Source organism: Somniosus microcephalus, chromosome 3, assembly GCF_052327205.1.
Source record: "Somniosus microcephalus isolate GS21.2 chromosome 3, FLI_Smic_1.0, whole genome shotgun sequence".
NCBI classification, from domain to species: domain Eukaryota; kingdom Metazoa; phylum Chordata; class Chondrichthyes; order Squaliformes; family Somniosidae; genus Somniosus; species Somniosus microcephalus.
The window spans coordinates 185,111,219-185,132,725 of record NC_140989.1 but is presented as its reverse complement, the minus strand read 5'-3'; the positions used below and the strand labels follow the sequence as shown (position 1 = coordinate 185,132,725).

Here is a 21,507-nt window from a genome sequence, read left to right as displayed (position 1 = left end):
CCCTTGCAATAAAGGACAACATTCCATTAGCCTTTGTGAAAGAAAGAAAGACTTGCATTTATATAGCGCCTTTCATGACCACTGGACGTCCCAAAGCGCTTTACAGCCAATGAAGTACTTTTTGAAGTGTAGTCACTGTTATGATGTTGGAATGATTACTTTTCATACCTGTGTACAGGAAACTTTCGATTTACCGGCACCTAAATAACCGGAAATCTCGGTTAACTGGCAAAATTCAGGAGTAGGTTCATACTTCATATTACTTGCCTTCCTCCATGTGTTGCTGTGCAAGGGTGTGGTTGCAGCTGTTGCTAAGCTACAGAGACGCTTGTAACTTTTGCCCATTGTTCTGAACCTGTTGCTAAGCAACAGGGTTTGTTGCTTTATACGGAGCTCTCAGCTCTCGTATCTTTTACTATAGCGCTCGGTGATCCGGAATTTTTGATGAACCGGCACCACGTCGGTCCCGTCAGTGCCAGATAAAAAAAAGTTTCCTGTATCAGCTTTTAGTGATTTGTGTCTATGGACACCCAAATGTCTTTGCTCTTCCACAGTTCCTAGTCACTCACCATTAACAAAATATTCTGATTTGTCTTTCTTCGATCCAAAGTGGATGACCTCACACTTCCCCACATGGAACTCCATCTGGCATGGTTTTGCTCACTCACTTAGACTGTCTATGTCTCTTTGTAACTTCCTGCTCCCATCTACACAACCTATGGTGACTCCGAGGTTAGTGTCTTCTGCAAACTTGGATATACAACTCTCTATTCCTTCATCCAAATCATTGATATATATGGTGAAAAGCTGAGGCCCCAGTCCAGATCCCTTGGGAACACCAGACAGCAGGTGTCACATTCTGCCAATCAGAGAACATTCCCTTTATCCCTACTCTTTGTCTCCTACCTTCCAATCAATTACCAACCCAAGTCACAAGGTTACCTCCAATTGTTACTGCAACAATGCAGTCTCCTCTACACTGGGGAGACCAAACGCAGATTCGGTGACCGCTTTGCCAAACACCTCCGTTCAGTCCTCAAGCGTTACCCTGAGCTTCCGGTCACCTGTCACTTTAATTCTCTGCTCCCCTCCCACTCTGGACTTTCTGTCTTCGGCCTCCTACACTGTTCCAATGAAGCTCAAAGTAAGCTCGAGGAACAGCACCTCATCTTTCCATTAGGCACTTTAGTCTTCTGGACTCAAAATTGAGTTCAACAATTTCAGACCATAACCTCAGCCCCCATGTTTTCAGATGGCAGCTATTGATGATTCTGGTATTTCCATTTACACCTCTTCTAGACCCATCTTTTGTTCCTTTACTTGTCACACTACCATCTCATTTTGCCTCGCACCATCATCCCTTTTGTCTTTTAATCTCTCCTGCCTTCCACCCTATCACAGACCTTCCCTTTTGTTCTTTCTCCCCGCCCCCCTTTCCCTGCTTCTGCACTTGCTTAAAACCTGTTATATCTCTAACTTTCTTCAGTTCTGACGAAAGGACATCGACCTGAAACGTTAACTCTGTTTCTCTCTGCAAAGATGCTGCCTGACCTGCTGAGTATTTCCAGCATTTTCTGTTTTTATTTTAGAGTTCCAGCATCCACAGTATTTTGCTTTTGTACCTCCAATTCTGTGGCTTTTATTTTTGTTAATAATCTCCTGTGCAGAACCTTATCAAATGCCTTCTGAAAGACCATATTGACAACATCCATAGGCACTCCCCTATCTACCGTGCTAGTGACTTCCTTAAAAAATTCAGCTAGATTAGCCAGACATGATCTATTTTTCACTAAATTCATGCTGACTCTGATCAGATCATAATGTATCCAAGTGCTCAGTCAATCTCCCCTTGATGATAAATCCCAGTAACTTCCCCACAACTGATGTTAAACTGACAGGTCTGTAAGTCACCTGGTTTCTCCCTCCTTCCCTTCTTAAATAATGGAGTGGAATTTGCAATTTTCCAATCCAAAGACACCTAGAAATTGGATATGGCCCAAAAACGGGCGGGGTCATGGGCCAGCATTATTTGGATGCGCCCATTCAAAGTGGTGCAGGCAGCACGCAAAATGTGTGCTGCCTGCTCATTTACATGATTGGCGCGCTGATCTCAGCGCTGAACGCACTGCTGCTTGGCTTAGTGCACAAGTGGGCCAATAATGGCCAGTAATGTTTGGCCTAATCTCTCTCCACTACTCAAAGGGGAGGTGCTTTGATGCAGCAGCACCACATTGTCGTTGGAGTTTGAAGACATGACTCAGCAACAACAGCAGCTACACAGAGAATGAGCCAGAAGGTTCTTGGATGTGGCTCTTGAGGTATTGGTTGTGGTAGTGGAGAGAAGGCGGGGTGACCTGTTCCCACAGGGTGGCAGGAAGCCATCAAAGCCGACTGGCAAGCTCTGGCAAGAGATGGCTGCCTGCGGCACGACCAACAGTGTTGTGTCACCAACCTGGATACAGTGCCAAAAGAAGGTTAATGACCTCACACGGCAGGTCAAGGTGAGTGAAGGATTCAGCAAATGTCATATTCCACCATCTGCACCACTAGCCTCACACACTGTTCAAAGCACCACACCCCCATCACTCATACATCACAATCTCTACCTACCACCACTCATACATCACAATCATAGCTTCACTTCACGCTCACAACCTTACCACTACTGCAACACTCACACCCACATCTCACACACTGCACACACTGACAGCTATTCAACTATGGCAGGCACATCACCCAAACACATTGCACCACACTCACTGACACACTTCCCTTTCTCTTGCAGGCCAAGGTGGCTCACAACTGTTGGGAGCAGCGGCAGACAGGAGGCAGCCAAGCCACATCAGATGCCTTGAGCCAACTGGAGGAGGCGGTGCTCGACATCACTGGAGGGGAAGTCACTGGGGCTGTGGCAACAGGTGAAGTTGAAGCCCCTGGGGACAATAACGATATGGTCATTCCTAATCCTTCTTCTCATATCCCACTTCCCCCTCATCCCACAATCTCTTCTGACTTACAAGCTGCTGATGGTGTATGCATGGATATCTTGCTTCCACCCCCCCTCCCCACTTTCCCTCACCACAACCTGACTCTTGTGCCTTTCTGCTTTCAGATAACCAAGATCTGTCGCCAACACAGCCTGTCCCCGAAGTCATGGAGGAGAGTGGAGATGAAGAAGGAGACATACGGTCACTGCATCTGACGCTCGCAGACACCAGCTCAGAAACTGACACTGCGCGGAATGTAGTGGGTAGTATAGAGGCAGGATCTACACATGGTGAGGCACTGAGCATGAGTGGGCTGCAGCAAGACCAGGGGAAAAGGGTAGCACAGGGACCACCTCGCGTATGAGTTCTGCTGCACATGACTCAGATGATAGCCTTGATGGTGTGGCCTTCACAAGAAGGGTGATGAGCATGCACACGGAAATCCTGGGTGCAATGGAAAGCCTGCCAGAGAGCCTCTTGTCAGTGTCAAGGAGCATGGAGGAGTCCGCCTCCAACATTGCAAGGGGCTTTGTGCAGAGCTTGGAGCCCATGATTTCCAGGCTGGAAATGATGGATAACTCCAGGAAAGACCTTGTGGACCCTTGATGCTGCGTGTAATGAGCGATGTCATGGCTTCCACTGCAGCACAGGCAGAATTGACCCAAGGTCTCACTGCTGCACTGGAAGCTCAGACTGCTGCCATCATGGCTGGGTTTACGAGTCTTGAAAGAGGCTTGCAGGGTGTCGCAGCAGCCCAGCAATCTGTCCTCCAACAGATTGCTAGGAATGCTGAGGCGCTGCCCCGGGGAGTGACAATGGGTCTGTGGAACAGGAACCTGCTGTCCTCTCTCACCACTGCCACTCTGCTAGTGCCCTTGTCGCTGCCTGTCAGCCAGCTAGCCCAGACTTCTGCAGCCCATGCCAAGGTGGTGCAGTCTACAGCCAGGCCTTCTAGGTCCACAGTTGGTTGAGGTCGTCCTGCAAGGCCATCTGTGGTCTCCCCCACAGAAACTCAGCAGCCTTCCACAAGCCATGCTACAGCCACTGGGGAAGCACTGCGTAGGAGCACCAGAGTAGGAAAGGGCACATGAACAACAGGCACTAAGAGATTGCAAAAGGGCGATTAGTTGATGTTGTAATGTTAATACAATACTTATAAATTTATGAATTTTGTTTGGAATGTTTGCTTTGTGGTGGCTCTCACTTCAGCTTTGTGCCCAGGAGGACACTGTGATGTTCCGCGCCAGAGGGATGGCAAGATGGGGATGTGGTGAGCAACGGGGATCTGGGATTTAATTCATTAGAATCAGAGTCTGATGAGGCATTCACGCACAGCCCATCCGGAAGGGGGATTTGCTGTTTGCCTCCTTCCTTCCTCCTCCTCCTGAGGTGGTCCCGCAATCCCTGCTGGCAAGGGCTGTGCCCTCATGATGGCCAAGTTGTGGAGGATGCAGCAGACCACCATGAAATGGGACATCCACTCAGTACTGGAGGGCTGCTCCCAAGCAGTCAAGGCAGCGGAACCATTGCTTCAGCAGCCCGATGGTCTGCTCAATGATGTTCCTGGTGGCAGCAGGGCTCTCATTATATGAGTGCTGGGCAGGGGTAATGGGGTTGCGGAGGGGAGCCATCAGCCAGGTGGAGAGCGGATAGCCCTAGTCTCCGAGCAGTCACCCTCAGGGTTGATGTGGGAGATTGCTGGCACACCGGACTGATGCAGGATGAAGGCATCCTGAGTGCTGCCAGGATAGTGGGCATCTACTATCAGGATGTGCTGGGCGTGGTCGCACAACTGCACGTTAAGTGAGTGGAAGCCTTTGTGACATGAATCTTGTCATTCATATGGAAATGACTTATGAAATGATACTGGGCGGCCTGCTGGTGGTGCTGTCCAGGGAGAGTATAAGTACTCGGGCATGGGCCCAGCTTGCTCAGGACATTCTTTAACAGGAACTAGTGAAGGACACAACTAGATCTCCATGTTGAAAAACAGTTCATTAAAGCCTTGTTTAATACTTAGACCAAGTGCCTAGTAGTTTTCTTACGTCACTTTGCAATTACAGAATATCTCAGGATTCGTATACAGCGCCTGCAAAGTCACGTGAGTGCTGTCGATGGCACTCTGCACCATCAGGAAGCCTGCGATCTTGGCAAAGTCACATGCGCGCTCCTCCTGCTTCTCTCTGTTCAGAAAGAAGACAACGTAATCCCTTCTCCTGGTGTAGAGAGCCTCAGTGACCTCCTGGATGCAGCGATGGACGGTTGTGAGATCTGAGCTATCTCTCCTGCTGCAGACTGGAAGGATCTTCAGGTCTGGTTGCAGGAGATGGCAGAGTTCTGTGATCACCTCTTTGGTGAAGCGTAGCCTCCTAATACACTGCTCCTCACTTAAGTGGAGATAAGAGAAATGCTTTCGGAAGGCCCTAGGTGGATAAGGCCTCCTGTTGAGAGCCCTCCTGGCCCTCCTCCTCCTCCCTCTGCGTGCATCTTCTCCTCTTGCCTCCTCCCCCCAATTCAACTACCCTGGTGTCCTGGATAATATTTATCCCTCAACCAACATAACAAAAACAGATGATCTGGTCATTGTCACAGTGCTGTTTGTGGGGGCCTGCTGTGCGCAAATTGGCTGCCGTGTTTCCCACATCACAACAGTGACTCCACTTCAAAAGTTCTTCATTGGCTTTGAAACGTCTGTGAGCAAGTGGTGTGAGCAGAAGCCTTTAAATAAGAATGAAGGCATTCTCCACTTGCACCACCATGCCCCGTCACCTTTGGAAACTTGAAACAAGTTTAGAAAGCTGCAAGAGTTGCAGAAAGTTTCACAGAGCCAGTCAACTGAAAAAGCATATCAGCTGCAAGTTGTTGCAGATGATTCCTTTAAATAACGCTGCTGGAGGCTCCTTCCTGCTTGTGAACGCTTGGTCAGTTGGTCGTAATTAACACAGGTCGATAAGTGGAGCGGTGAACATGAAGATGGCAGATCGTGCATCAGGTGGGCGTTGCACACTCACTGATGTCATGATTTTCATAGTTTACATATCTCCAGCGAGCATGGACGTCAAAAGTGCTGCTGTCCAGCCAAAAATGGTGGCCACCGTGGGACTCGCCGGAAGCAGGCGGAAGTGATGCAGCCGCATTTCTTTTACCAAAATGGGCTTTAACGGCCAGCGCTAACACGTCCAATTTCTAGGCCATTATTGCCAAATCTAGTTAGCATTGGAAAATTGTGGCTTAACACATCTGCAATTTACTCACTTATTTCTTTTAATATTCTAGGCTGGAAACTATCAGACACATGAAATTTGAATATCTTAAGTGCCATTATTATCTCCATTACCAGTTTTTTTTATATTAAATCCACTAAGTTCCTCCTCTTGACTTATTTTTAGGTTCCTTTGTACCGCTGGTATTTTATCCTCTTTCTCCACTGTGAAAATGGATACAAATTACTCATTTGACAAATCTGCCATTTCCTTATTGTCCATTATACTGTTGCCTGCATCTGTCTTTAATGGGTTCACATTCCCCTTTACCTTTCTCTTAATATATTTATAAAAATGTTGCTGTTAGATTTGAGTCCCTTGCAATTGTTTTTGCATATTTGCTTTCTTTGTATCCCTTTGTTGCTTTCTAAAATTCTTCTAGTCTGCTGGATTTTCACTTTTCCTTGGAGTTGTGTAAGTATTTTCTTTTAGCTTGCTACTGTCCATGGTTGCATAACTACATAATTGGAGCCTTTTTGCCATTTAAGGGTAAGTACTGGTTTTGTATCATACCAAATATTTCTTTGAATACTGCCACTGTTTGTCTAGGTTTACCCATTACCATTTCATCCCAGTTTACTGTGGTCAACTCATTTCTCATCTGTTTTTAAGTTTGCTTTATTTAAATCTAAAACCTTGGTTTGTGACTCACCCTCTTAAACCTAATATCAAATTCAATCATATTATGATCGTTATTCGCAAGGTGTTCTTACACCGTCAGATTGTTAACTGATTCTGGTTCGTTACTCATCACTAAATCTAGTATGGCCTGTTCCCTTGTTGGTTCAAAAACATATTATTCTGGAAAAATGTTTTGATTATATTCTAGAAATTCATTGCCTTTACTAAAGCTGCTTTGCTTCACCCAGTCAATGTGAAAATTAAAATCTCTCCTTATCCATGTTGTTTTTGCAACATGCTTCTGGAATGCTCTGCTTGATAGGGTGGTGGAAGTAGATTCAATAGTAACCTTCAAAAGGGAATTGGATATATACTTGAAAAAGAAAAAATACTGCAGGGTTATGGGGAAAGAGCAAGGGAGTGGGACTAATTCGATAGCTCTTTCAAAGAGGTAGGATGGGGTGAATGGCCTCCTTCTCTATGTAAAAATCTATGACCTCGATATTAACCCCCCCACGACGTGTGGGAGGACATCGGTGGTGGGGGGGGATGTTAAACAGTAAAAAACACAAAACACGACCCCAACCTGACACATACGCACCTGCCGCATTTTTATGGCAGTGGGTTTTGTGTTGTGTGAGTGCCCCACCTTAGAGAGGCAGGGTACTTCATTAACATATTTAAATCAGGCTGCCACAGTGCAATTGGGTGTCTTATTTAAATTTAACTTTTGCTGGCCGTGTTTCCCAAGGCTCAGGAAACCAGGCAGTGAAATGGAGATGGGAGCTGCCCGCTCCAGAAGGTAAGTGATTGTTATAGCACTCCTTGTGTGCCAGGTGGAGCAGGAGTGCTCCACTCAGCCCCTCAAGGAAGCCTTCAGCCTCATTTCTGGCATTCGCAGCTTCTCTCTAGCCCCTGCCATGATTGGCAACTTCACACTCTCAAACCCCGATCTGCAGCCCATTATCACAGTTGGCACCCCCCTCCGACCGCCAAGCCCTCATCTGCAGTCCATGATCAAAGTTCATATCCCACCGTGGCAGCTGGGGAATTTAAATTCATTTAATTAAATAAATCTGGAATAAAAAGCTAGTATCAGTAATGGTAACCATGAAACTATCGAATTGCTGTAAAAACCCATCTGGTTCACTAATGTCCTTTAGGGAAGGAAATCTGCCATCCTTACCTGGTCTAGCCTATATATGACTCCAGACCCACAGCAATGTGGTTGACTCTTAACTGCCCTCTGAAATGGCCCAGCAAGCCACTCAATTGTAACAAACCGCCACGAAACACAGTAAGAATAAAACTGGACGGACCATCCGGCATCGACCTCGGCTATGGACATGGCAATGTCACACCCAGCCCAGTCGACCCTGCAAAGTCCTCCTCACCAACATCTGGGGACCTGTGCCAAAATTGGGAGAGTTGTCCCACAGACTAGTCAAGCAACAGCCTGGCATAGTCTTACTCACAGAATCATACCTTTCAGTCAATGTCCCAAACTTCTCCATCACCATCCCTGGGTATGTCCTGTCCCTCAGCAGGATAGACCCACCAGGGGTAGCAACACAGTGGTATACAGTCAGGAGGGAGTGGCCCTGGGAGTCCTCAACATTGACTCCGGACCTCATGAAGTCTCATAGCTTCAGGTCAAGCTTCGGCAAGAGAACTTTCTGCTGATTACCACCTACCGCCCTCCCTCAGCTGATGAATCAGTACTCCTCCATGTTGAACACCACTTGGAAGAAGCACTGAGAATAGCAAGGGCACAGAATGTACTCTGGTTGGGGGACTTCAATGTCGATCACCAAGAGTGGCTCGGTAGCACCACTACTGACCGAGCAGGCTGAGTCCTGAAGGACGTAGCTGCCAGTCTGGACCTGCGACAGGTGGTGAGAGAACCAACATGAGGGAAAATCCTACTTGACCTCGTCCTCACCAATCTACCTGTCGCAGATGTATCTGTCCATGACAGTATCGGTCGCAGTGACCACCACACAGTCATTGTGGACACAAAGTCCCGTCTTCACACTGAGGACACCCTCCATCGTGTTGTGGCACTACTGCCGTGCTAAATGTGATAGATTCAGAACAGATCTAGCAGCTCAAAACTGGGCATCCATGAGGCGCTGTGGGACATCAGCAGCAGCAGAATTGTATTCCACCACAATCTGTAACCTCATGGCCCGGCATATCACTCACTCTACCATTACCATCAAGCCAGGGGACCAACCCTGGTACAATAAGAAGTGTAAAAGAGCATGCTAGGAGCAGCACCAGTCGTAACTAAAAATGAGGTGCCAACCAGGGGAAGCTGCAACACAGGACTACATGCATGCTAAAAAGCGGAAGCAGCATGCGATAGACAGAGCTAAGCGATCCCAAAATCAACGGATCAGATCAAAGCTCTGCAGTCATGCCTCCTCCAGTCATGAATGTTGGTGGACCATTAAACAACTAACGGGAGGAGGAGGCTCCATGAATTTCCCCATCCTCAATGATAGTGGAGCCCAGACAAGGCTGAAGTATTTGCAACCATCTTCAGCCAGGAATGCTGAGTGGATGAACCATATCGGCCTCCTCCTGAGGTCCCCAACATCATAGAAGCCAGTCTTCAGCAAATTCGATTCACTCCACGTGATATCAAGAAACGGCTGAGCGCACTGATACAGCAAAGGCTATGGGCCCCGACAACATCCCGGCTGTCGTGCTGAAGACTTGTGTTCCAGAACTAGCCGCACCTCTAGCCAAGCTGTTCCAGTACAGCTACAACACTGGCATCTATCCGACAATGTCGAAAAATGCCCATGTATGTCCTGTCCACAAAAAGCAGGACAAATCCAATCCGGCCAATCACCGCCCCATCAGTCTACTCTCAATCATCAGCAAAGTGATGGAAGGTGTCATTGACAGTGCTATCAAGCGGCACTTACTCACCAATAACCTGCTCACTGATGCCCAGTTTGGGTTCCGCCAAGACCACTCGGCTCCCGACCTCATTACAGCCTTGGTCCAAACATGGATAAAGGAGCTGAATTCCAGAGGTCAGGTGAGAGTGACTGCCCTTGACATCAATGCAGCATTTGACCAAGTGTGGCATTAAGGAGCCCTAGTAAAGCTGAAGTCAATGGGAATCGGGGGGAAAACTCTCCACTGGCTGGAGTCATACCTAGCACAAAGGAAGATGGTTGTGGTGGTTGGAGGTTAATCATCACAGCCACAGGACATCACTGCAGGCATTCCTCAGGGCAGTGTCCTAGGCCCAACCATCTTCAGCTGCTTCATCAATGACTTTCCCTCCAACATAAGGTTAAAAATGGGGATGTTCGCTGATGACTGCACAGTGTTCAGTGCCATTCACAACTCCTCAGATAATGAAGCAGTCCATGCCCGCATTCAACAAGGCCTGGACAGGTAACATTCGCGCCACACAAGTTTCAGGCAATGACTATCTTCAACAAGCGAGAGTCTAACCACCGTCCCTTGACATTCAACGGCATTACCATCATCCGCCATCAACATTCTGGGAGTCACCATTGACCAAACACTTAACTGGACCAGCCACATAAATACCGTGGCAACAAGAGCATGTCAGAGGCTACGCATTATGCGGCGAGTGTCTCACCTCCTGACTCCCCAAAGCCTTTCCACCATCTACAAGGCACAAGTCAGGAGTGTGATGGAATACTCTCCACTTGCCTGGATGAGTGCAGCACCAACAACACTCAAGAAGCTCGACACCATCCACTACAAAGCAGCCCATTTGATTGCCACACCATCCACTGCCTTAAACATTCACTCCCACCACCACCGCGTACCGTAGCTGCAGTGTGTACCATCTACAAGATGCACTGCAGCAACTCGCCAAGGCTTCTTCAACAGCAGCTCCCAAACCCACGACCTCTTCCACCTAGAAGGACAAGGGCAGCAGGCACATGGTAACACCATCACCTGCAAGTTGACCTCCAAGTTACACACTACCCTGACTTGGAAGTATATCGTCATTCCTTCATCGTCGCTGGGTCAAAATCCTGGAACTCCCTCACGAACAGCACTGTGGGAGTACCTTCACCACACAGACTACAGCGGTTCACAAAGGCGGCTCACCACCACCTTCTCAAGGGCAATTAGGGATGGGCAATAAATGCTGCCCTTGCCAGTGACGCCCACATCCCATGAACTAATTTTTTAAAAAATGACACCCCATCCCCCGTAAAGCCCCGATCTACAGCCCATGATCACGGCCGACAACCCCCCCTCCACCGTAAAGTCCCGATATGCAGCCTATGATCACGGCCGACAACCCCCCCTCCACCGTAAAGCCCCGATCTGCAGCCTATGATCACGGCCGACAACCCCCCCTCCACCGTAAAGCCCCGATCTGCAGCCTATGATCACGGCCAACAACCCCCCCTCCACCGTAAAGCCCCGATCTGCAGCCTATGATCACGGCCAACAACCCCCCTCCCCCGCCAAGCTTCGATCTACAGTCTATGATCATGGCCGACAACCCCCCCTCCCACGCCTGTAAGAATTCGCAATAATTTACAGTTCTGAAGATTAATTTTTTTGATTAAAGAATCCCTGGGTGTTGTGCTTTTAAATTTCCAGGGATAAAAATGGCAGTCGCACCACATGGCCGAATGACAAAAGAGGCTTGGAATGCAGCTTTCTGTGTCTGGAAGTAAGGTTCAATGGAGACAAAGGACAATGCTTTGTTTACAAAGCAACTGAATGCTATTAGCATTTGTTTGTATATCGAGTGGATACATCTAAACTGCAGAAGAGACTTTTTGTATCTTGAATGGGAAACGTTAAGATTTGAATGGGATTTAAATCACCCCAGTACTGGACAATAGAGCAGTTGTATCTCCCTTTTGTTTCAGCACAGGGAGCTCCGAAAATCCCATTAACTCAGTCTAACCACTTTGAGTTAGCCTATCACAGCTTTCTCTTGTATATTGGATCCTTTTGGGTGGGGAATTTTGCACACAGCCCTTGCAAGGCAGAACAGGAGGGGCTCACCAGGTATAAAGATAAGGCTGAGAAGCCAGCTCTCTCTCTTGACTTCCTGGGCCCACAGGTGAGCCTCTCTCTCTCTCTCTCTCTCTCTCTCACTTCGCTGGACCACAGGTGAGCAGAGTTTCTGACTCCTCAACAAGGCAACCTAGCAGGAGTTTGGGGGATGGTGATTTAAGGGGATATTGCTAAGATTGTTTAATCAACATTGTAGTCACTTACCCCTCGTTTTTGCCGTCTGCCTTACCCCATTTTAAGCAATTTTACTGTAATTACTGTGTTTGTGTGGGATAGTTTGATATTTTGATTATAGTTTTTTTTAGTTAATAAAGCCTGAATTTTTTCTCTCATCCAAACCACGTGTTCCGTTTTAATATCATTAATTATAAGTTCCTCCACTCAGAACTAAAGGAGGGGTAGCGATTTGAAACCGCTGTTTGTAAATTGGTTTAGAGTGCAGCAGCAAAAAGACTGCTGGCCAGGTAGATTACCTTAAACCAGTTAAAAGAAGCCCCCGGAATCCTTACACGCCAATCCCCAATCTACAGCCTATGATCACGGCCGACAACCCCCCTCCCCCCGATCTACAGCCTATGATCACGGCCAACAACCCCCCTCCCCCGCCAAGCCCCGATATACAGCCTATGATCACGGCCGACAATCCCCCCTCCCCCGCCAAGCCCCGATCTGCAGCCTATGATCACGGCCGACAAACTCCCCTTCCCCGCCAAGCCCTGATCTACAGCCCATGATCAAGGCCAACCCCTCCTCCCCCGCCAAGCCCCGATCTACAGCCCATGATCGCGGACAACCCCCCCCTCCCCCGCCAAGCCCCGACCTACAGCCCATGACCACGGCCAACCCCCCCTCCCCCGTAAAGCTTCAATCTGCAGCCTATGATCACGGCCGTAAACCCCCCCTCCCCCGCCAAGCCCCAATCTACAGCCTATGATCACGGCCAACAACCCCCCTCCCCCGCCAAGCCCCAATCTACAGCCCATGATCACAGCCAACCCCCCTCCCCCACCAACCCCCGATCTACAGCCTATGATCGTGGCCAACAACCCCCCCTGCTCTTGTTGCCACAGTATTTATGTGGCTAGTCCAGTTAAGTTTCTGGTCAGTGGTGACCCCCCCAGGATGTTGATGGTGGGGGATTTGGCGATGGCAATGCCGTTGAATGTCAACGGGCGGTGGTTATACTCTCGCATGTTGGAGATAGTCATTGCCTGGCACTTGTGTGGCGCAAATGTTACTTGCCACTAATCAGCCCAAGCCTGAATATCGTCCAGGTCTTGCTGCATGCGGGCATGGACTGTTTCATTATCTGAGGAGTTGCGAATGGAACTGAACACTGTGCAATCATCAGCGAAAATCCCCACTTCTGACCTTATGATGCAGTAAGGTCATTGATGAAGCAGCTGAAGATTGTTGGGCCTAGGACACTGCCCTGAGAAACTCCTGCAGCGATGTCCTGGGGCTGAGATGATTGACCTTCAACCACCAGAACCATCTTCCTTTGTGCTAGGTATGACTCCAGCTGGTGGAGAGTTTTCTCACTGATTCCCATTGACTTCAATTTTACTAGGGCTCCTTGATGCCACTCTCTGTCAAGGGCAGTCACTCTCACCTCAGGAATTCAGCTCTTTTGTCCATGTTTGGACCAAGGCTGTAATGAGGTCTGGAGCCGAGTGGTCCTGGCAGAACCCGAACTGAGCATCAGTGCGCAGGTTGTTGGTGAGTAAGTGCCGCTCGATAGCACTTTCGATGACACCTTCCATCACTTTGCTGATGATTGAGTGTAGACTGATGGGGCGGTAATTGGCCAGATTGGATTTGTCCTGCGTTTTGTGGACAGGACATACCTGGGCAGTTTTCCACATTGTCGGGTAGAGGCCAGTGTTGTAGATGTACTGGAACAGCTTGGCTAGAGGCGTGGTTAGTTATGGAACACAAGTCTTCAGCACGACAGCCGGGATGTTGTCAGGGCCCATAGCCTTTGCTGTATCAGTGCGCTCAGCCGTTTCTTGATATCACGTGGAGTATCAAATTGGCTGAAGCCTAGCTTCTGTGATGGTGGGTATAGTAATCTGGGATGTTATGATTAAGGTTATCCACCAGGTGGTGCTGTAGCCAATGCTGCTGCTAAGGTCAGAGGTTTGCTTCCTGTCAAGGCAGCAAAGGTGAAATGCCTGGATGCAGGCATGATGTTTGTTACTCTGTTTGTTAATAAAGTACTCGTGCTAATTCTACGATATCGCCTCTTCGAGCCCTTGTCTCACTACATGGATTTATCACAGTGGGGATCTCAGGAGGAGGCCGATATGGATCATCCACTCAGCTCTTTTGGCTGAAGATGGTTGCAAATGGTTTGTCTTTTGCACTCATGTGCTGGGCTTGGCTATCATGGAGGATGGGGATGTTCATGGAGCATCATCCTCCTGTTTGTTGTTTAATGGTCCACCACCATTCACGACTGGATGTGGCAGGACTACAGAGCTTTGATCTGATCTGTTGATTGTGGGATCGCTTAGCCCTGTCTATAGCATGCTGCTTCCGCTTTTTAGCATGCATGTAGTCCTGTGTTGCAGCTTCCCCAGGTTGGCACCTTATTTTTAGGTATACCTGGTGCTGCTCCTGTTTACTCCTCATTGAAGCCGGGCCATGAGGTTACAGATTGTGGTGGAATACAATTCTGCTGCTGCCGATGACCCAGTTTTGAGCTGCTAGATCTGTTCTGAATTTATCCCATTTAGCACGGTGGTAGTACCACACAACACGATGGAGGGTATCCTCAGTGTGAATACGGGCGTTTGTCTGCACAAGGACAGTGCAGTGGTCACTGCTATCAATGGACGACAGATGCATCTTCGACAGGTAGATTGGTGAGGACGAGGTCAAGTAGGTTTTTCCCTCATGTTGGTTCTCTCACCACCTGTCGCAGGCCCTGACTGAAGCCAGTCCTTCAGGGCTCAGCCAGCTCGGTCAGTAGTGGTGCTACCGAGCCACTCATTGAAGTCCCCCATCCAGAGTACATCCTTGCTACTCTCAGTGGTGTTCAACATGGAGGAGTGCTGATTCATCAGCTGAGGGAGACTGTATACCACTGTGCTGCTGGTGGATCTGTCCTGCCGGTGGGACAGGACATACCCAGGGATGGTGATGGAGGAGTCTGGGACATTGGTTGAAAGGTAAGATGCTGTGAGTATGACTAGTCTGTGGGACCGCTCTCCCAATTTTGGCACTAGACCCCACTGTGAGGAGGGCTTTGCAGGGTCAACTGGGCTGGGTATGCTGTTGTTGTGTCTGAAGCCGGTGCTCTCGGTCGATGCAGGGTGGTCCGTCTGTTTTTATTCTTATTATTGCTTTTTGCAGCGGTTTGTTACAACTGAGTGGCTTGCTAGGCCATTTCAGAGAATCAAATACATTGCTGTGGGTCTGGAGTCACATATAGGCCAGACCAGGTAAGGACAGCAGATTTCCTTTCCTAAAAGACATTAGTGAACCAGATGAATTATTACAACAATCTGGCAGTTTCATGGTCACCATTACGGATACTAGCTTTTTATTTCAGGTTTTATTTAATTCGCTGCCCCAGCTGCCGTGGTGAGATTTGAACTCATGGATCATTAGTCCAGGCCTCTGGATTACTAGTCAAGTAACATAACCAATATGCTACCATTCCCTGTACGGTATTATAAGGTAATGTATAACTGCTACATAGGGCCCGATAATAACACAGAGGCAGGTTCTGATCATTGTGGGGGGGGAGGGGGGCAATAATGGGCGTGAATTCCGGCAGATGTTCGGGCGCGTGGGAATGTCCAATTTCAACATGGATACCTCATTATCATTTTACTTCTGGGTTTTGCGGCTCCAATGCATGTAAGCGGACATGATGCGAACCCACGTGACACAATCTCAACTCGACTATTTAAAGGGCCAATTCAAAGATGGAATTAGGAGGAGTTGGAAGCATTTGTAAAGACATGGAAAAGTTCGAACATGGAGTCAGGGCGGTCAAAGGCTGCGCCCCGTTTCAATGACCTATCACTTGATGTACTGCTGGGTGAAATAAAGGGCAGGAAGGAGGAAATATTCCTCAATAACGGCAAGAAGAAAGCTGCTGCTATCACCAAGAAGGCATGATTAGAGATGGCTGAGGGGGTCAGCAACAGGAGTATAGTTCCCTGTACCTGGATCCAGTGCAGGAAGCGATTTAATGACCTAACCAGGGCAGGAAAGATGAGCACAGTTGCAGATTCACCTATATCCTGTAGTGCACCCACTCCCCTCTCCCCCCACTCTGTCTTGTCAAGCATACTCTATCACAAGAGGTCATTACACAAAATGATCAGCATATCCTTCTCTCTGAAGTGCTTATCTAGCTTCCCTTGAAATGCACCTATGTTATTCGCCTGAACTAGTCCTTGCGATAGCAAGTTCCATTCTAACCACTCTCTGGGTAAAGAAGTTTCTCCTGAATTCCTTATTGGATGTATTGGTGACTATCTTATATTGATGGCTCCTAGTTTTAGACTCCCCATGAGTGGAAAAAGCTTCTCTATGTATTCCCTATCAAATCCTTTCATAATCTTAAAGACCTCTATCAGGTCACTCCTCAGCCTTTTCTCTTCTAGAGCCACTATTAAATTCCTGTCCATCAGCAAAGCAGTGACGATGGGGCCGAATGAATGCACTCCATAGTTGTTGGTTCTGAACTAGTCTGGCAGCTGTATTCATCTATATCCCTGTCTGTGATAAGTCACTCTTGACATTTTCTATCCAGTGCTTCCTTCGTCTTCCTTGCCATAAAAGTTGTTTCCATTCTTGAAATGTGCCCAAACCATTGTAGCCATCCTCTCAACCAACTCATCTCTGCTGTTAATATCTTTTGTTCATCAACTTTTTTCATGTTCCGATGGGCAGCACGGTGGCATAGTGGTTAGCACTGTTGCCTCACAGCGCCAGGGACCCGGGTTCGAATCCAGCCTCGGGCGACAGTCTGTGTGGAGTTTGCACATTCTCCCCGTGTTTGCGTGGGTTTACTCCGGGTGCTCCGGTTTCCTCCCACAGTCCAAAGATGTGCGGGTTAGGTTGATTGGCTATGATAAATTGACCCTTAGTGTTAGGGGGATTAAATGCGTGGGGTTACGGGGATAGGGTGGGATATGTGTTGGTGTAGGGGTTACGGGGATCGGGTGGGATATGTGTCGGTGCAGGCTCGATGGGCCGAAATGGCCTCTATCTGCACTGTGTGATTTCTGTGTTTCTGTGTTTCTGATACTCAGATCCATATAATATTATGGGGATAACCATCTATTATATATTAAAGATGGTGCGTGGTTGCACCTGTTGGCGATGTTAGGAAGGTCATGTGACCTATAAAGTACAGTGGGGTTCAACTAACATTATTTGATAGCCCCATAGTACTGACCCTGTACGTTTCCGTCTCACATTAAAGCTTTTGTGGGTCTTCCTGGATAGAACATGTATTTAATAGTTATTTGTGTGGAGGATAACACTAACTTTTGGGCCAAATGGCCTCGTTCCATGCTGTAATTTCTATGTAATTCTGTTGCCCTGCCTTTCACCTCATCTGGAACGTAACAGTCGCAGCACTCACTGTGTCAACCATTTCTGTGGTGAAGGTAAAAGCATGTAACTGAAGAACTAAGAAAACTCTAATGCTAGTAATCCTAACTCTCACCACCCCCCCGCCCCCATCCCCATCTAAACCAGAAAACCTGTCCTGGGACAACAAGCCTACTCAACAGAGCAAAAAAGACCCTTCCCCAAACAACAAAGTTTTCCTTGATATAGAAACCCCAGTGATCAATAAAACCCACCCCCAAGCACTGCGATGGCTTCTCTTCCCCTGCTCCCAGTTCCTATTGCCGATCTTCCCCATTCCCACTGCTTTTCCCACCCGGCAGCCGGCCAGGCTGCCAATTTGGCTGGCTACCAGGCAGAAAATGATCATGAGGTCCTGATGTTAAATTCGGCAGGACTGCCGTGTATCCTGGCCTTGCAGGGTTCTTCGGCCATTTTTGGCCTCCCCCGTCCCCTCCCAGCCTCCCTGTAAATATTGGGGTCATTGTTTCACCAGTTATATGCGCCTCTGTACACTAATGAGAGTAAAGGTCAGCCCAAGTATAAATTTTGTTTCCTCTGTTTATACTTAAGCCAACTTTTTTTTACTAATGTTAGCGAGTATAAAAAAATTACCCCTTACTAAGCAGTATTCAAACTGAGATTTAGCAGCAGAGTGCTGCAGAATTTGCACTAACATAAAAACTCACCAATACAGGCACACTACCTCTTCAAAATGAAAGTGAAATTATTAAAGAACCAGTAATTTGAATTAAAAAGGTACTTTTATAAATTAGTGAAAATTTTATGATTGTTCAATTCAAAGGTCCTCTATCGATACAAAATGAGTCCTGGTGTACCATAATGTTAATGCAGTTAGTTAGGATACTTAATTATATCATCGCAAGTGCTTTTAGGGGTCTCACCTTTGTATAATCACCTGCAAGGAAGCCCTGTTCAAACCCACTGTACATTGTCAGGACAATGAGTAGGCATTGCCGCTTGTCCTTTAGCTGTGTAAAGGTAGCCACCAAGACAGTTAATACGTTTATTTTCCTCTCTCTGAATTCCTTCACTTGCTGCTTATCGAGCTGATTCAGAAAAAAAGCAACAAAGAGCACTGCAACTACACCAAGACCTACAGGAAGGACAAGGCAACACAAAGCATTATTAGAACATGCAATCAAAAAATCAGGCACACATCTCTCCAAGACATCGTAAGCTTACCTTAAGCAGAAAGCTGAGAGGCAATTTTCAATCAGGAGTTAAATCATAGAATGTGAAACAGCTGTGCTGTAGAGGTCACATCATTTTCAAAACATAAAAATGATTAGTAACTCCTTTGAAGTACATAATGATTTTCCACATGTCTATCAAATATAGGGTTGCCAACTCTAGTTGGAATTATTCCTAGAGGTTTGATCACGTGACATCTGATGTTGTGACATCTGCAAATGTTATTAAATACACCTTACAACAGTGGGGTATCCTGAGTATCTGTGTGTTATGTATTGTGTGTTCTCCTCCCACCTGCGGTGGCGCTGTCACAGCAGATAAATGGTTGGGGTTGTTCTCTTGGTTAAGTTTTAGTTCTCTTTGTTCGGTACTCTCCAGAACCTTCTTTTTGAATAAAGCACTTCATGTTTGAATCTCTGAATTCTGAGTCCTAATTGTGTCTAGGTAGAAAGGTACAGACACAACAAAGTGGCGACGAGGATCGGATGAATCTGCATTGTGGGAGCTTTCTTGTTTTCGACTACAAAACACTCGGAACAGAGATTGCAGCATCATATTAACGTTACAGGTGCAGTGAGTAAACAGAAATTAAAATTTGAAACGTGAGATGGCTACTATATTAGGAAACATCGGTGATTTTGATGAAAATGTGGAGCAATGGAGCGCTTATACGGAACGTTTTGACGATTTTGTTTTGGTGAATGCAGTGGCAAACGAAAAGGTCGTGCCTACCTTTTTAAGTATAATGGGGGCAAAGACATTCAATTTACTTCGCAGCCTTGTACAGCCAGATAAGCCAGGAACTAAAACATATAAACAACTAGTGGAAATTCTTGGAGCACATTTTTCACCAAAACCTCTGGTTATTGCTGAGAGATTTAGGTTTCACAAACGGAATCAAGAGGAGGGGGAATCAGTGACGATGTTTATTGCTGCTTTAAAAAGGTTGTCAGAACACTGCGACTTCAAGGAGGTGCTGAATGACACCATTAGAGACAGACTTGTGTGTGGTCTGCTAAGTGCAGCCACACAGAAGTGCCTTCTTACTGAGGACAACCTTACTCTTGAAAAGGCCATTGAAATTAGTGTCTCCATGGAGATGGCGGAAAAGGAGGCTCACCAGTTGACTTCAACAGGGAGAGTTCACAATGTGTCGTCTGAGCCGAAAGGTGCGCGGGACGGCACATGTTACCGTTGTGGGAAAACGGGCCATCACGCTAATGACTGCTGGTGTACGGAGCTGGAATGCCGAAATTGTGGCAAAAAAGGTCACATTGAACGTGCCTGCAGAGGTAAAAAAAGAACAGACAGAGCTGGGAAGCATGAAAGCAAAATGTCTGTATTTGGACAAGAGAAGAAAAAGAGTGCTCATTCAGTGCAGTATGATGGAACAAGCTAAACAGAGGGGAGCGACACCTCTGAGGAGGAAGAGGTGCACATACTGATTGTTGCAGGTGGTCCAAATGGCTACTGGGTGTCATTACTGGTGGAGGGACAATCAGTGCGGATGGAGGTGGACACAGGCGCGGCTGTGTCCCTTGTTTCAGACACTATCTACAACAAAATGCTAAAGCATCTTACCCTTCAGCCAACAAACACTGTGCTAAAGACGTATACTGGCGAACCTGTGGCCATGAGAGGCGCCATTGAGGTGACAGTTAAATTGAACGGACAGACTGCGAAACTGCCACTATATGTGGTAAAGGGAAATTACCCATCTCTACTGGGACGTGCGTGGCTAGAGAAAATCACGCTGGACTGGCCTGCAGTCCGCATGATGTCAAAAGGGGAGTCAGGTCTGACTGCAGTTTTAAACAAACATGCAGAACTCTTCAATGGTGAACTTGGGAGCATGAAAAAGGTCAGCGTGAGACTGGACATTAAACCTGACAGCAAGCCGAAGTTTCACAAAGCCCGACCTGTACCCTATGCAATTAGGCCAAAAGTTGAGGCTAACTTGGAGGCCTTAGTCGAGAATGGAGTCCTGGAACCTGTGAGCGTGAGCAAATGGGCCACACCCATTGTTCCTGTCCTGAAAAAGGATGGATCTGTTCGAATCTGCGGGGATTTTAAAGTGACTATTAACCCGGTGCTGTCTGCGGAACAGTACCCTCTTCCCCTCATTGGTGATCTTTTTACGGGCCTGGCCGGAGGGCAAAAGTTCAGCAAAATAGACTTATGCCAGGTTTATCTACAAATGCATGTCGATGACAAATCAAAGGAGCTGCTGACAATTGTGACACACAAGGGGCTATACAGGTACTGCCGCTTTCCTTTTGGAATTACGTTGGCCCCTGCTCTATTCCAAAGGGCAATGGATCAGATTTTGAGTGGACTGCCAGGAGTCCAGTGCTACCTGGATGACATCCTTGTCACTGGGACAAATGAGGAGGATCATCTTCTGAACTTGGATGCGACACTAAAGCGACTGAAAGAGTACGGACTCAGAGTTCGTAAGGACAAATGTGAATTCTTTCAGTCTTCAGTTGAGTACCTGGGGCATGTGATTGACGCTACTGGCCTGCATAAGGCGCCATCAAAGGTCAAGGCGATCGTGGAGGCCCCAGCACCCAAGAATGTGAGCCAGTTACGTTCATTTCTGGGGCTACTTAACTACTATGAGAAGTTTATTCCAGACTTAGCAACATTGCTGAAGCCGTTACATCAGTTGCTATGTCAAGGCAAAACATGGAAATGGACTGAACTGTGCAATGAAGCTTTCGCCCAAGCAAAGAAAGCATTGCTGAAGTCGGAGGTCCTGACACACTTCGACCCAAAGCTACCCG

The 21,507-nt window shown here is 47.5% G+C and overlaps 1 protein-coding gene across 1 annotated transcript in view; it reads right to left on the bottom strand.

The window, feature by feature from the left end:
- Window positions 1–21,507, bottom strand: part of unc93a (unc-93 homolog A) — a 225,391-nt gene that overhangs the window by 72,858 nt on the left and 131,026 nt on the right. Inside the window, exon 5 of the mRNA XM_085982017.1 lies at window positions 18,412–18,623. Coding sequence (XP_085838143.1) covers window positions 18,412–18,623 — 212 coding nt within the window. The remainder of the gene's footprint in view (window positions 1–18,411; window positions 18,624–21,507) is intronic.